Source organism: Trichoderma reesei (genome assembly GCF_000167675.1).
Source record: "Trichoderma reesei QM6a unplaced genomic scaffold TRIREscaffold_17, whole genome shotgun sequence".
In the NCBI taxonomy this organism is placed as follows: Eukaryota; Fungi; Ascomycota; class Sordariomycetes; order Hypocreales; family Hypocreaceae; genus Trichoderma; species Trichoderma reesei.
In genome coordinates, this window is record NW_006711164.1 from 564,865 (window position 1) to 581,015 (window position 16,151).

General features: G+C 54.6%; 1 protein-coding gene across 1 annotated transcript; it reads right to left on the bottom strand.

Annotated features, from left to right (window-relative positions):
* Nucleotides 1-13,161: 13,161 nt before the first annotated feature.
* On the bottom strand, nucleotides 13,162-15,963 carry TRIREDRAFT_71970 (uncharacterized protein; the record flags this gene model as incomplete). The annotated part of the gene is made up of 5 exons (XM_006967495.2): nucleotides 13,162-13,333; nucleotides 14,008-14,085; nucleotides 14,140-14,684; nucleotides 14,727-15,536; nucleotides 15,655-15,963. 5 exons carry the CDS (start codon nucleotides 15,961-15,963, stop codon nucleotides 13,162-13,164), a joined length of 1,914 nt encoding a protein of 637 aa, XP_006967557.1.
* Nucleotides 15,964-16,151: the final 188 nt, after the last annotated feature.

Genomic DNA, 16,151 nt, shown 5'->3' on the forward strand with positions numbered 1-16,151 from the left:
TGTTCATGCACGCCACGATGGGCTTTTGCTTTCCGGGAGCCGGGACAGTTTCTGTGGCACATGCAGCGCAGGTCGGTCTGCCTGCCCGTCTGCTCGTACGAAGCATGTACGGGTACACAATCGTACTACTCGGGCCTCCGTTAGTACAGGAAGATAGGTACCTAGGTAGTCAGATGGTTGAGGTGCGGCATGTACGTCAAATGTCGTGGAGGTGTTGTGCTGGGAGAGAGCAAGGGGGGGTGTGAAGCAAGGATCGAGACGAGAACCGGCCAGAGGAGGGGCATTAGCGGGGAGAGGAAGAGGAGGAGAGGAGAGGAGCAAGGAGAGTAAGAGGGCAGGCTGACCTTGCAAGGAGGTCTGCACCATCTTGGATACCAAGGCAGCCGTGGTCCAGGGCCGTCTGTGAGGCTGCAGCGAGGCAATGTATGATGCGGTGGAATGAAGAAGAAGAGATGTAAAGGAGAGGAGAGGAGAGGAGGAGAGTCGAGAGGTTGTCGTACAGTCGTATAGGTACCAGGTAGGTAGGTAGGTAAGGTAGGTAGGTCAGGTACCTTACGTGCCAGGCTCCTTTCACTTTCCAGCACAGCTGCAATTCTCGTCTCATTGCAGCGAGGGGCCAAGGCAGGTACCTCGAAACCCGCAGTTTAGCTGAGCAACCACAAAGTACCCGCACCGTACCGGATCCACAGGCTCGCCAATTGCCCAGCTGGGTTACCGCGCTGGAACCGGCCAATCAGCGCCTCCACCCGGCGATTCGATCTTGTGCTGTGGGAAGGCGACGCTACCGACCGGACAGACAGCCAGCCCACTTAGTCACCCGCAACTTAGTACCTGCGGAGTACTGCTTGCAGGGCTAGTACCGCTAGCCCCAGGACCTGAGGTTCTGGGCAGGTACCTAATGGCCTGTCACACTTGCACGGGCTTGAATCGTGCTGGTCTGGCCAGTTGCTTGAGTCCGGCAATGTGTCGGCTCTTGGAGTCTGTAACAGCAGCAGTGCAATTCCGCGGTACCTTGACGTAGGATGGCGGTACTTCTCCGTGCCAGGACGTCAGGTTCCGCGCAGCTGCAGGGGACATTCACAGTGTGCTCATGTACATCCGGCTCCGGCTCCAGCTCCAGCTAGGTACTAACGCACAGATCAAATTCGCGGACAAACACAATAAACACCCGCGAACCCCTTACATCTCCAGCTACCTTGCCTTGCCTACTTTGTAGCCACAGGCCATCTCCCGCCCCCAGCGCGATGGCCTGGTTGCTGTTGGCCTCCAAATATCGGCATCTGAGGACTGATCGCGCCTCATCGATTCGAACCAGAGCCGTCTGGTGCTAACAAACAAAAAAAGAAAAGAAAAAAAGCGGCACAGCAGCAGCAGCAGCAGCAGGGCCTAACGCAAGCCACTTTTTGGTGTCCAATGTTGGCGCCTGGTTCCAGGTGCATGGCGCCGCCTGGAAGGTCGCCGACGGCATCCCGCCAAATGTTTTTGCAGGGCCCAACAAACGAGATCAGCCCGGCAAAGGACAGGATTCAAGGTTCTGGCAGGGAGATCAAGGTCGTGATGCCCAATGCTGGTGCTGGGGAAATGCGTTGGTCGCGGGCTCCTGCGGTTCGTGTCTATCTCTCCTGCTTCCGTTTGGCCATGGCAATTTCAAATTACTTGCTCTTGCTGCTGGCTGCACTCCTCCTTCCCACACACCCAAATTTGGCGTGCTCGCTTAAAAGTTGGAAAGAGAAGAGGACGGGAAAATAGAAAGATAGAAGCAAGGGTGACAGGGAAGGAGAGAGGAAGAGCCTGCAGGCAGGCCAACATTGTTCGAGAATGAGAGGCAAGGACGACTGCCACCTAGAAGGAGACGGCATATTCGGGCTTCTTGCTCGTACTTGCCTGGGCAGCACAGCCCTCAAGCCCGCAATGGCACGTACCTAGGTAGGTAGGTAACTGTCATACGGTTTCTTGCTGTTGGGTATGTTGCTTTGTTCCCTCCTGTTCTTGCTTTCCACTTATTCTTCTTCTTTCCTTCTTCTTCTTGTCCGATATGCCACGGACAGCACTTCCAATTAGGCTGAGAGCACGCCAAGCCGCAAACCTGGAAGCTGCGGCATACCTCGCTGCTGACCAGGGACCACCTCGAATTACCTGATCCTTGGAAGGCACGGAAAGTCCACCCATCCTTCTCTTCCCTGAACTGCCCGCATGTACCTCCAACCACACCTCAGAATGACAAGCACCCACTCACGCCACAAACAGGGACAATCTCGAGGCCTTTCAGCAACACGGAACAACTGAAGCCATGCCATTTCTCTCCTCGCTAACTCCGTTCTTGATCTAGCCTTAGGTACACCTAATGCCTGCGTGTACCCAAGGGTGACCAAAGGTTGGGACGACACGCAGATCGTTGAACCAAGGGCTCCAGACTGCCCTGCCCGAATCCACCCCCTACACCCAAGAACTTACGATGCATCATAAAGAGACCACCTCTGCCGTCGTACGAGTACGTTTGAGCGCGTGATTTCCCGCATGCCTGTCCGTCTGCGACAAGAGAGCGTCAACGATGCGCCTCCTTCATTTCCAGCATGCATGCTGCCGCCGCGGCGAATCTCAGCATCAAGTGTCCTGGGGCGTCCAGGACCGAAGCGGAGCCGGTATGGGGGCACACAGACGGGAGGAAGAGTCAGCGAAGGGGTGATGATGAGCACAAGCAGCCAGAGAAGAGGCAGTTCTGGCGGCGCCTGTCAGTAGGCAAGTGGCAGGCAATGACTTACACGGATCGCGTCCAGGCAATTTGGCAATCTGCAAAGAGCCACTTTGCTCTTCGCTGCGTGGGGCGGACGAATTTCTGGCCTCCGCACTCCCTCCATGGAACCCGAAATGAGTTACATGTGCGCTTACCGGCAGCATCGTTGGCACAGACACAGCACGAAGCCGGCATCAAGGCAAACTCCTGCTAGCTGTGTGCGCATTAGTAGCAGCAGCAGCAGCACGGTAGACGACGGGTCGCAGTATTGGGCCGCAACGGAGAGCGATGCCGCTCCACCCTCCTCTCTCATTATCGGCGGTTACTTGTATCGCTCTTGGTACGATGACGGTCTGCTGCAGCTTGACCCTTAACCCCCGCGACGATCCTCTGAGATAAACACCCCAGACCCAATACTAGCCGTGCGGCGCTGTGGATGCGATGGACAAGCCAGCCGTGCCAATCGCCAAGAGCGATGCCGCCAGCAGACGGCTGATGCTCTCGTATTCTACCATGTCTTGGTACGAGCCTAGAAGCACATCTACTACTTCGATCTACCGCGATGCATACAATGACAAGAATAAGGCTTGCTGCAGGTGGTCCAAAGTGACGATCTTCGCACCGCAACACATGAAACTCACTTTCTGATGCTTGAACTTCTCCCAGATCCGGCGGAGACCTCTCTCCCATCGTGCTACTACCAAGTACAGACATCTTCGGATCAGACAACTCACCCAGCCATGTCTCGCCCCTCCAGCCGCAAGCGATCCCGGTCGCCGGGAACTTTACGAACGCCCCGTGCAGGCACACAGTACCCCTGCCAATAGTAATAGTGTTGAACATTCTGGATTGGTACATTCAGCCTGATCGTCCCTCGATCAAGCTCCTGCGAGGTCTGCGGCGTGCAGCGTCCTCTCTTCAGAGAGTCCTGCTGCGTCTGCTTGGCGAGTATGACAACCTGTTCTACCATCAATGAGACTCTCACACGAAATCCCCTGCTCCTCCTATCTTCCAGAATAGCGGGACCACGTGCCGCGTACCTGATAATACAATGCGAGCACGACACACACACGCGCGCATAAGGAACTCCTTCCATGACATGGCATCGACGCAAGAACAGGCACGAGTGTCTTGTGCTCCGTTACTCGGCATGGGGCAATATCTAACTGCCTTTTGTCCGCCAGGAACCAATTTCCAGACACGACACCGCTCCATGCATGATTCGTGCTTGTGCTGCGTGCCTGTACAACCCTTCCTCCGAGCGATTACACACACACAACGCCGATGACAGGTATCACGAAGAGTTGCCCAGGCTAGCGCGACTGGGTTCCGCTGTGATGGGAAGACCTCTCGCGAGATGGACCAGGGTGTTCCGCGGCAACGTATTGGGTGGCCAGCAAAGGAGGCTGAGCCACTAGGAGCAAACCCCGACCAGAGATGCTAAAGGCCTGCCTGCGGATCACAGCCGGCTTGTGCAAGGCGACTTGCAAATGGGATCGAATGCCGGTCGCTGCTTGTATGCGGAAGCCGGCGGTGGCTGCTGCTCCGTATCGTCCTGGCCCGGTCAAACATGACTATGATCCATCATGCTGCCTGCTACCTGTCGGATCATGCTCAATTGTTGACGGGTAGCCCGAGACATTCTTATCAAGCAGCTCTTCATACTTCCAGCCCAGCAGAGGTAATGTTACTGCGACTACTGCATACTTTGCACAGCAGTACTATTACCACTACCTGACGTCGATGCCACCCTTTTTGGCAGGGGTTTGCGTATCCGCCGACGGGGAACTGATATATCGCAGGTGCAAAGCAGGGAGGGCTTGTTCTGCCCAACAAGCAGCGCGCGGTCGAGAGCATCGTGTCATTGACGCCTTCTCCCCCGATATTGCCCTCTGGAAGCCGGGCCGTTGTTCATGTTGGACATACATACATATGTACGAGTACCCCATTGCCCCCCCGAAAAGCACAAGGCGAAGGCCTCAAGGCGTGCAAGTCCTTGTTCCGTAACGAATCGACAAGTCCAGAGCGGCATGTGCAGATGAGTACCAAGTCCGCGGTACAGGCACTTTTGCCGCTTAGTACTCACCTCCGAGCGTTGTTTGTGATGATGATGAATGAATGATCACGGTTGCATTCAGCACTTGAAACCCGCGTCCATTTTCGGGGCATGCCGGCCGCAACGCAGCCCAATCCCGCACGGCAGGCGACTGGGTGATGTTGCTTGCAACGGCAACGATGATGGATTGCGTCGTCCCTTTTTTTTCTTCTTCCTTTTGTCTCTCTTCCTGTTACATCTTGATGTAGGCACACTTGTGCTCCATATTTCGTATCGCCTCTCTCTTTCTCTCACTCTCGTCATCTGTCATCCATCGCTTATCACCTCTCAGAAAGAAGTCCGCCAACTGCCAACAATTTCGCTGCATCGTGGGTGCGTACGAGTACATGGACGTGGTCCACGACCCGTACCAGTGACCTGCAGGCGCAAAATAAGCCCCACGGCATTCTACTTGCATTTGCCCAAGCGCCGTCGGTTTCCGCCCTGGCTTTTGGCTCCACCAGCACGTACCCCGGCGACATCCCAAGAGGACGGGGAAACAGTTGCAGAAGGTACAGAGTACAGGTGCGTTTTGGATGGGTGGTTTGATGACCCCACCATCTGCTAGTATCTGATTTAATGAGATCGCTGGGTGAAGAGGCCCTGACCCATGTTCACACCTACATACATACCTTACATGCCCGCAAGTCTCATCTACCTACCTACCTTACTTACCTTATGCTTACCGGTAGGTAGTGCACCTTGACTGGGAGGTTGCTCGTTGGGAAGATTCCCTCAATGACCTGCTCACGGAACAACGGGTTCCGGCTCGTTACGAAATACTTCATGTTCCCAGTCAGTACTTGGAGGTAAGGTAGGTAGGTACCTTGGTAATAGCTGTAGCCGTCTCACTTATCATGGCTTGTACTTCGTACGGGATACGGGGATACGGATCAAGTCGGCCTCGTCTACTAATACCCTACCTTACCTTAGGTACCTACCTACCTCGCGTTGTTTCTCCCGCGCAGCTCCCACTTCCCGGTTTAGGCGCCTACTTGGGTTACTTTGTTCGCCGGCAAACTCATGAGAACTGACAGCTGGTGAAATTGGCATAGTCAGACAACCAACACACAACCTGACTACTCCTCTCGGGGGTTAAACATCTTCGTCAAGCTACGGGCAGGCCCTGTACGCACATAGTACGTAGAGGCTGAAGGCGAAGTCAGCGGTCGAGTCGTAGATTTCAAGTCGACCAACCCAAGATGATTTGTCCGTCTTTTTCGGTGCATGTTTTGACGCAAATGGTTCGAAAGCACGAATTGCATCTAGCCCCTGGAGGTGCCGACTTCACCTTGTGCTACTCAGTCCTCTTGGCTTTTGCCTCAAGAGGTAATTCGTACTCCTGAAAGTGCCATCACCCAGGGTGCTCTACACTAACGGCGATAGCACCCATGGGTTCTTGGTGTTGCATCCACTGACTACCAGGTGCTCGTCTCTAGCCATGTGCCGTCTCCATCGCAGCCTGAACAGGTTCGCCAAGGTGAGGAGGGCTCCGCTTGGGTTACCACCCGGTAATGTGCTGAAGTCGTATTGAGATGGGTGAGCACATGAGTGCTCGTGGGGACCTTTCAGGGTGTTGCATCCATCGCTACAAGGTGCCCTTGCTGGTAGGATATGATACTTGTTTGATTCTGTGTCGTCTTCCAGGCGAGACAAGGTACTAGTATCACGAGTGGTACGAGCGTGGAGGCAAGGCACTTACTCGCACACGAGCAGCCTTGAGGTCATCGCGGCCAGGATCCGAATTCAGGATAAGGTACCTGAGATTGGCGGCTCTCCTGCCTTACCATAGAAGCGGGCTAGCGCGGCTGGGACAGGCGAGCAGAGACGGGGGTCCTGGGGCAGGCGCCAGCAAGGGGAAAGTTTGGGAAGGAAACAAATTTTGGGGCCTTGCTGATCTTGGGTACGTACCCATGCCTGCTTCTTCCCGAGTCGTCGCTGAACGCTTGTATGTACCTACGAATAGGTAGGCACGGGTTACATGTCTCGGCCTCAGTTGGGGCCCTACAGTCTTCCTCGAACTTCTTCCCAGTTCTGATGCCATGCGGCGCCTGTCTCGACTCGTCCCGACATGATTCGACTCGAGCCATTGCGCACCCCCTCGACCTCTTCTCTGTTGCCACCTTACCACGGTATTCTCTGTCTATTCTCGGAGGCCACAACCTTGAACACTGCCATCCTCCGTCTGGCCCCGGATGTCTGACGCCATTGTGCTTGGGAAGCTGCATAATGGCTGCCCAACTGCGCTGAATAGGAAAAGGGCTAACGAAAGAAGAAGCAAGGGAACAGACAGCCAGGACAGAACCTTGCTCGCCGCAAAGCCTCCTCTTCGGACGGACGTGATCCAGGTTACGGCTCCGGGATCCCACCCGACATCACGCCGATCTGCAATCACAGAAAGAAGGGAAAAAAGGAAGCATGCTTTGTACCGACTATTCTTTTTCTCCTTCTTTTGCTCCCCTTCCATATTCCTTTCTCGCCGAGCTGGCTACCGCGACTTGGACAAGCCCTACAGCTCGTGACCACCTGCTTTTTCTCTCTTCTCTCTTATTCTTGTTGTTCGTATTAAGAGACGCGCGTTGAATTGTGTCTGGCTGGTGGCATTGCCGTACCCACAGATTCTCTCTCTGTCATTCTCCCTTACTTATATGCTATTTTTTCCGGACCATTTTCTGATAAACCTGGTGCTGTAGGTAATAGACTCAGATTCACCCGCTATGTTGCCAGCTGTCCGAGGATTGCAGATACCGGCGCTAGTAGAAAAGAAAGAGAACAAAAAGAGGGCACGGAAGAAGATGCTCAATGGTCATAACAGGCGGGACCCGGTGCCACAAGAGATATACACTACGGCTGTCACTTATCAGATGGCTCGAAGGTCAGGCGGTCGCTTTGACAAGTGGACGAGACAGCAAAATGGCTTGCTCGCTCAGCTTGGCCAGGGGAACCCAGCCAGAGCGCTATTGGCAAAGCGGATCCCCTTATTTTCCCCTCCCTCCACCTGGTAGAGTCTGGGAATGCAGTAAACCGCGATGAGTCGTATCAAGGTATGTCTGCCTCTTGCAAAGCACACGGCGACGCCATACTCAAATATCATATTCTGGCCTAGACTAAGTCTACCTACAGGTTCTGGGTTCTGTTCTGTTGTTGCATGCCATGTCATGTTGCAGGACATGATTCCGCCACAGTCATGCTCTAATAGTAGTAGCGTTGGGTTGCCGAAGCCGCCGTAACATAAGACGAACGCTGCCTGATGGTGGGTGTCACTTCCTGTTCCTTGTCGAGCACAGACGTCGAAGTCTACCCGCACCGAGCCAGGTCGTCACTTCGGCCTCTTCAGATTTATATTGCCAGCTCTGCCCAGAATCGGCGGTTGTTGAAATTAAGCAATCCCGCTGCGTCACGTTGTCAAGGACCTTGCAACTCCTGACAAAGCCTACTCGGCAGTAGCCAGTCAGATACAGGGAATACAACCCGACACCGTTGTTGAAGGAATCTCTGCAGGAATAGGAGCCACAGCTTGGTTGTACTCCGTACACGGCCCATGGATTACACAACCTTCTGCTACTGTTGTATCTGGAGAGAGGAACACGACGATGGCATTCGCCCCATGCCTTTGCTCCCCACTCGATCATCTCGGCCGGCTGCATAGGTTACAGTAATGGACGATAGCCTGCAAGACGACAAACTTGTACGAGTATGACGGCTATTTGAGCTTTTGGCCTGGCCTGAGCAGCGAGTTTCCTTGCGATTACCGCATTACCCCTTGCCGAAATGCTTACTACAAATGTAGGAAGCATGCGTGGAGCACATGGCATTGCTGAAGTACAGATTCGGTTCGAAGCAGGCGTGAACCAACTGAGAGTGGTCAACATCCGCGGGATATGGTCAGTATTGAAGGACGCATCGTCACTTGGCCAGGCAGTCGGTTCGGCACTTCGACAGGACTCGGTACCCCAGATGCTTCGGGAAACGGACTTTCTTCGACTCGCCTTGATGACAGTAGCGCACTGCATGTTATGTGCGTCACGAGAACGCTCGGCCATGTCCGCGTTATCCGTTATGCTGAGCTCAGTAAAGCATTCATGCACATGAATGGCGAATTGGGGAGCTGTCGAATCGGCCTTGATTCATCGATGGCATAGAGATATACTTGGGCAACTACTCAACACTTCTGTCCGGCATTCCAGTCAAGGCATGGTTGGCAGGATTCGGCCTCGGACCACTATCCACTGAAGACTCGAGCGTCGCAACATACAGGGGCCAGGAGACAAGCCAGCTGCAGCACAGGCTATGGGCAGGTTAGAAAACGTACTTGGTCCCCGGTTGGATCACCGTATTACCCAAAGCCAGGCAACCCTCTGGATTAGCCCAGAGGTGCTGCTACTACTAGAACCGCGGAAAGAGCTTTGCAGGCATGCCATCATTCAAGCTGAAATTATCGAAGCGGAGCGGCCTATTGACCGGGGGATGAGATCGGCCAAGCCACCAGCGGGAGCATGTCTCACATTTCACCAGCGGGAAGAGCGTCAAACCACTTATCAAAGCGCAGGATGACACGGCCACCCCAAGGAGCCTGCTTAGCGCTCAGGAAGCGATGAGACGGAGCGGTCAACCATCGCCCGAGAAACGAACGCCAGCTTGTACAAGCACAGTACGCTCACGGCAAGGCTCCGTGTTGCCGTCACAACCAACCGCGCCAGGCTCCTTAGCTCTGGGAGCTGCGTTCCATTCCCAGATCTTACCCTTTCGAAGAGTCAAAGTAGTAGTGCCCCTACAGCGGAGGTGATATAGAATGAAAACGTCTGCTAGGATTGCCATTGGAGAGATATGGCGGAATTCCTCAGCAAATGAACGGAGACCAGCAACCATGGCTACGCGGATTCCATGAGGCACAACCCGACCGCCGACCTGGTTCGCGCCTGATTCGGATTGGGGGTCGGATCGGGGGCCAAAACAAGTCTTTTCATGGACAAGGCATGCATTTATGCCCAGCCCTCGTGACCGTGACCACCTGTCTATCCTGCTAGAGGGACCCTGTCGAAAGGGGGGGGGGGCGTGAAAAGACTCCCCGAGCATTCGGTCACAACTATGTTCCCATTCCTCGCAACCATTCGTACGGCTTACTGATATGACGGTGCCACTGTTTCGGCTTGATTAATGGGCTGATTTGACTTGCTATGCAGGTTTTCACTCATTGTGTCTTCTCACAGGCGCTTGACTTATAGCCCATCAATGGCTAACGTCAACGACCTGTCCGCTTTGCGTGGCTAATCCAGGATATGCAGTAGCTTTTTAGACTTGCTGCTCCTTTCCGCATCTTTGAAGTCGTATAAGGCACGCCTGCAACTGTCAAGGATGGAGACCGGCTACATGTGTTGGCGCGAATATCAGACCCCGGCTGTATTTCTCAATCCTCAACCCTGGTGAGTGATTCCCCCGTGACTCTGGGTTTGAGAACATGGGTGGCCTGGATGGTCCTTCAGCTGTATTCCTGGAAAGATCTTTATGGCAGACTGCCATTTGTTGTGCACGCGGCGAGTTACCATGGGTCGATGGCATCGCCGATATTTGCCTTTGGCCTAACTTGTATCGTCTGCTGCATGCCAAACTGGCAACGCCATCAGGGCAGACTTGTCCGTCGAAAGTGCCCTGCTCTGCAGACAATTTCACTGCAGAAGACATGTAGCTCGAGACTTTTCAGCCAATGGAAGCCCAACGTCCAGGGCGGACCTATCATACAACAGCAGACTCTCCCGACAGACTCACGTCCTATGGCCAATGGACTCGTTCCGCACCCCAAGAGAAGACGGAGAGGCCAGAGAGGGGGGGAAGGGGCAGGAGCAGAAGAGGCGGGATGAATGAGAGGAAGAGAGTCGCAGCTTGGATGGGAATGCCAGGCTCGCTCCCTGTCGCCTCGACGGTGGCTAGGACTTGACGAGATGCGGCCTCCCCCCCCCCCCCCCCCCCCCCCAGACAACAGCGGGCAACCAACAGGCACAAATCCCCATTCTGTGTTCATGCCGGAGCTTTTGCTAGTAGCATGTTTCACTGCGTCACTGGCAGCCAAGACGGCTCGAAGCAATGCCGGAAGCCTGCAGGCGATGGGCAGCGTGTATCAACGGAGTTAATGGCGGACTCGTACTCGGCTGCCAGCGCGCCTGTTCCCCAACCGTCGGCAGTGGGACCGTTTGTCTATTCCGTGTCGCCCAGACGACGTTTGGCCGCGCAGCTTGACGCCTCCCCCCATCTGCCTCTGCCTTCTCCTGGTGACGATGAGCGGCCCTTTCGTCGAGACATGCTCCTGTCTGCTCCAACTTGTTTCTGGGGGCCGCGTTCCTAGAAGGATGCGGGCGGCAGCAGCCGCATCCGAAGTGGCAGACATCGATGGACCAACCCTTTCAGTCTCACCGCCAAGCATTTCCTTTGACTATCCCCAACGGCGTTCGACGGCGTCGTGCCACGGCGGCATCAGCCTTTCCTCCTCCGATGCCACTAGCCGCGCCCTACTAGCATCATCAGCAGAGGAGGCCATACAGGAGGGGGTTGAGACCAACGCAGGAAGAAGAGAAAACCCAGACGAATCAGCTCCGCAGTGTCTGAAGGAGACTGGGTCAGCCTAAAGGTCTATGTCGGTGGCATCCAATTGGCTCGCTACCCTTTTATCATTTTTTTTTCTCCTCCTCGATCGTGACAGTCTGCTAGGAGCTACCAATTTCCGGGAGCCTTCCCGCGCTCAGCGGCCGCACTACTGCGCGGGCAGCGTCTGGCATGGAGACGGGCTCTTTCAACTAGTAGAGCGTTGTCCTTTTCATTTCTCTTTGTCGTTGCTGAATTGTGTAGGGACATCTGTTTCTTTGTGATACTTATTCAGAATCTGTGGTTCTGGTTGGGAGGCGTGGGCTCCAAGATGCAGGCATCCTTGGTATGACCGCCCCCTTATCATCTTGCATTCTTCCTCACGTCTTCTTCTTCTTTCTCCTCCTCCTCCTCCTCCTCCTCCTCCTTCTCCTCCATCGCCTTTCTGTATGTCGTAATAGTGTGGATGGAGTCTGGGAGAACAGGGGGAAAGGGGGGGGGGATGGATGCATGGCTAGTATCGTAGCGAGGGCCGGTGGATGGTTGAGGTGCATGCGTCTCTGTTGCAAAGGGTGGGAAAGCGTGGCTACACCCGTGTGCCATTCCCGCGGGAGGATTTCAAGTCTCTTTCCACTGCATGCTCTTAGCTTAGATTAGAAAGGAGGAGGGGAGAGATGGGGGGAGATGGAGGAAGTGTGGGAGCCGTTGTGAATGGGTGGTGTGTTGTTGTGGACAGGAGAGCCGTCTATTCATGACATCGAACCATTACTCTGCGATCTGGCACACACACCAATCAACCACGCCAAAAAAACAGCTTCACGTCACAGCTGGGAAGCATACACAGGAAATGCAGTGGACTGTAGATGACGCAGCAATGCATTGGCCCAAAGGCGGGCCTTGGGCCAGAGATCAAGTTGATGATGATGATGACTATCTCCTGTCGTGACCAAAACCGGCAAAGTGAAAGCCCCCCCTCCCCCCTTTTGCTGTCCAATCTTTATCCCAACGCCTCTCATAGCCAGCCCGAGTAGTGTCCTCCTCTTGCCTTTACCGCCCTTCCAAAGCCATAACCAACTCTCGTCCTTGTCCTATGAAGTGACGTTGTTCTCTCTGTCTCTCTGTTTCTTTCTCTTCCAAAAGCCGCTCCAACTCAATCCCATTCCGATCCTAACCAAATCCATCGAATCCAGGGTGGACATTCTTTCTATGATACGTGAGCTCCCCAATCTAAGCCTCTGATATGATGAGAATAAAACAAAAGATATCCATCCAGAAGATGAAGAAAACATGGGTCTAAACGAGGGACGCCGTTGATCCCACAAGAAGAAGAAAAGAAAAAAAAAAAAAAAAAAAAAGGACTCAAAGTACAATGCCAACAGTAGGGGGAATCGTTTTGGGTTCTTTCGCCCGTCTCTTTCATGAGAAATCTGTGTATGCCGATAATGGGAAATATGTGAAAATGAAAAAGAAAAACAGAAAAAGAACAAGAAGAAGAAAGGGCAAGTTGAATGATACGGCGGAATCTTGGAAAGATGTAAAGTAAAAGATGTAAACCAACGAGATAAAAAGAAAAAGTATATCGTCCAAACATGGAATCAGGCAAAGAGAAAAAGTACAAGACGACAAAAAAAAAGCAAAGAACCTGAATGGATGGGGTATCACTTTCCAGTCCAGTTGCTGTAGGACGTAAGGGCAAAGGAGGGAGAAAGAGAGAGAGAGAGAGAGCATGGCTGGGTGTCGGCGTCATCGTAGCCGTTCACCGCAACACCTTCTCGACCTTTACAAGCAGCTTGCCGCCGATGATTTCGTTGCCCTTCATGTCGTGCAGGCGGATGAAGCGGAAGCCTTGCTGCAGGCGGTCGAGGCGGATGCATGCCCACGCGAGGCACGGCGAGCTGACGGTGTGGGAGGCGTCTTCGATTTTGAGCCTGTTGATCATGCAGATGCTCTTGATTAGTCGTTTTGCTTTCACAAAAATCATTCTTTGCCCCCCCTTGTTGTCTTGTTCGGCCGTGAACCGTGGTACCACCGGGGAAGACGGGTTGAAACGGTCGCCTTGCTCTTGTTCATGAGGGTAATACAACTAGGAACTTATGGCAAAAGGCAGGTAGCTAGCAGCTGGTAATGCAAGCTACGAACACGAGCAAGGATACTTTTACCCCTTCTGCTGTAACCTCAAGATGGCAGCCTGCCGCAGAGAAGGAAGCAAAAAAAGGGGGGGTTGGGTAGCGCAAGCCTAGACCCGACAAGCTGGATCCGTGAATGCCCTCACCCGCCAGCGATACGAGCTTGTGTGGCAGTGATGAAGAAGGACTGAGGTTCAGGAGACACGGCATGGCAGGTTTGGGGAGTTACCCGTGCCTCGACCGCTTGGTTCGTTCGTTGCCAGTTGGCCGAGCACGACGTGCTTCTGTGACGTATGCAAGCACACATACGTCGACTATGTCGTGGCAGGTTCAAAGCGTGACACAAGAAGGGGTAAGAGACTCTGGCGCGCAAGACGCATGCCAGGAGGAGAAGAGGGCAAAGGTTGGAAGCGAGGAAGCATGAGAGGGAGACAAGGGACAAATGAAAGTTGCTGAGTACAGAAATGGTAACTCACCGAATGAAGCTCAACTCCTCCACCACCTTGGGAATGTTGAGAAACTGCAGCTTTTCGCCGGCACTCTTGTGATGGGAGCTGGACATGAATTGGGGATTGGACGTTTTGGCCGCCTTTGTGTGCTGCTTGTACGAGTGCTCGTGCCCGTCCTTGTCGGTCTCGCCAATATGGAGCTCGGCCTTGATGACAGGACGCAGAGCGCTTCTGCTGCGCGGATTGTCCCCCTCATCCTCCTCCTCGGCCGGGATGTTGTGTCCTGCGAAAAAGGTGAGGGTAAGATCCAGCGTGTGCTTGGCGGCGTGGTCCAGCGTCACGCTGAGCTTGTCGGCGCCCTGGTAGGCCGCGGGCTTGAGCACCCAGCCGTCCTCGCCTGCGAACATGGCCTCGTTGAGCATCATGCCCTCGTCCATGTTCTGCCAGTTCATGGCCACCATCTGGACTCCCCTGCGCCAGAACAGCGTGGGGTCGGGGTTGGAGCTGTTGATTCTCCGCCCAGCAGGGAAGGCTCTCATGAAGAAGTTCTTGTTGTGGGTAAAGACCTCGCGCGGAAACTTGTCGTGGAGCTCCAAGATCCTATCCTCGCTGATGGAAAAGATGTGCGTGGGCTGCTTCGCCTGGGGGGTGCTCAAGCTCTTGAACCGCTCGCTGCGGGTGTAGACGGCGAGATCGCTCAAGGGCTTGCATATCGTCACCTTGCCGTTCTCGTCCTGCTGAGGCACGGCGCCTGGCGGAGAGGAGACGGCCGCTCGGAGAAGAGGGGTTGGACGCTGCTCATCATCCGACGTCGAGCCATCGTCTTCTGCCTGCAGAACGGGCAGAGATGCGGTGGCGTCGGGGTGATGGTCAATCTTGGCGACTGCCCGCTTGACCTTGACCATGATCTTGCATCGCAGATCGTCCAGCGTGGGCACTCTGAATTTGGGATCGCAGCCTTCGTAAGGCTCTTGGATAAGCATGTCACCCCAGACCTCCTTCATGATGGTCGCCATGACTTCTTGCTGGTTGTGATCGGCGTGGACCTCCAGGCTAATGATGATGGGCAGGTCATTTCCGTGAGAGAAGGCATGGTCCCGGATCGTCTCGCACACCTCGCGGAAGCCACACGGCGTCGTGAATGTCCAGCCGTGTGTGACAATGGGCTCTCCCCGGGGCAAAGTCTGGCGAGTCCTTGACTGACGGGGCACCTCGAGCTTCTCGGTGGATGCACTGCCGTCGACGGCGAGATAGACGTTGCTGGAACTTGACGATGCGTCATCCGTCATGGTTCTGCTGTTGGTGCTGGTGCTTCTGGACCGTCCATTGCCGCTCGAGCTACCAAGATAACCCTTGGCGGTGTCTTTGGCTGCTTCGAGCTTGTCCTCGACCCTCTCAATGACGGCAGCCGCCGCGTAGGGGAGGGAGCTGCCAGAGATGCCGGAAAGCGCCCTCGTATGGCCGCTGCCGGCTGGCGACTTGGACGCGCCGGGGATCAAGACTTCGTCGCCATTCCAGACATCGATTTCGATGCAGCGACCGCCCCTCTTCAGGACCTAGGCGAGGTAAGTCAGCATCGATGACAAAAATCGGAAGTTCTGTTCCCCCCCCCCCCCCCCCCTTGGCCCAGCTGTTCATAGGAAGCCGTGTGACATAAGGAAAGCGCAGACGTACATTCATGTAGGCCTCTGGAGAAGTCTTGGATGCCAATTGGTTGCCGCTGATGTAGGTATTGTGGCTGCTGTTGATGAAGTAGTTTGTGATGGGTTTCGAATAGTCCTTTTGCGACGGTTTCCGGACGGCATCCCATCGGTACGCATGTGCCAAGGTGTAGATAAAGTCCCCTAGAGAGAACCTTTCCTTGTCCAGCTGGATTGTGGCCTCACCCTGCACATCCCTGAGGAACTCGATGAAAGCTTCCCTCGACAGCTCAAGGTCGTCCTTTCGTAGGTCGTCGTAGACGTTCTCTAGGATGGCAAACATCTCGGGCGTCATTGAGTGCTCGCGCGAAAGGGATCCGACGCGGGAGATGGTCGTTCCGCCGTCGTGGAATCTCGCGGGAGCAATCATGGTGGCGTTCTTGATCATCCGCTTGAGGACGTCGATGCTGGGGTCGAAGATGGAAAAGGTCCGGGTCCGGCGTGGCTTCTTCTCGTCTGATCTTGAGCGAC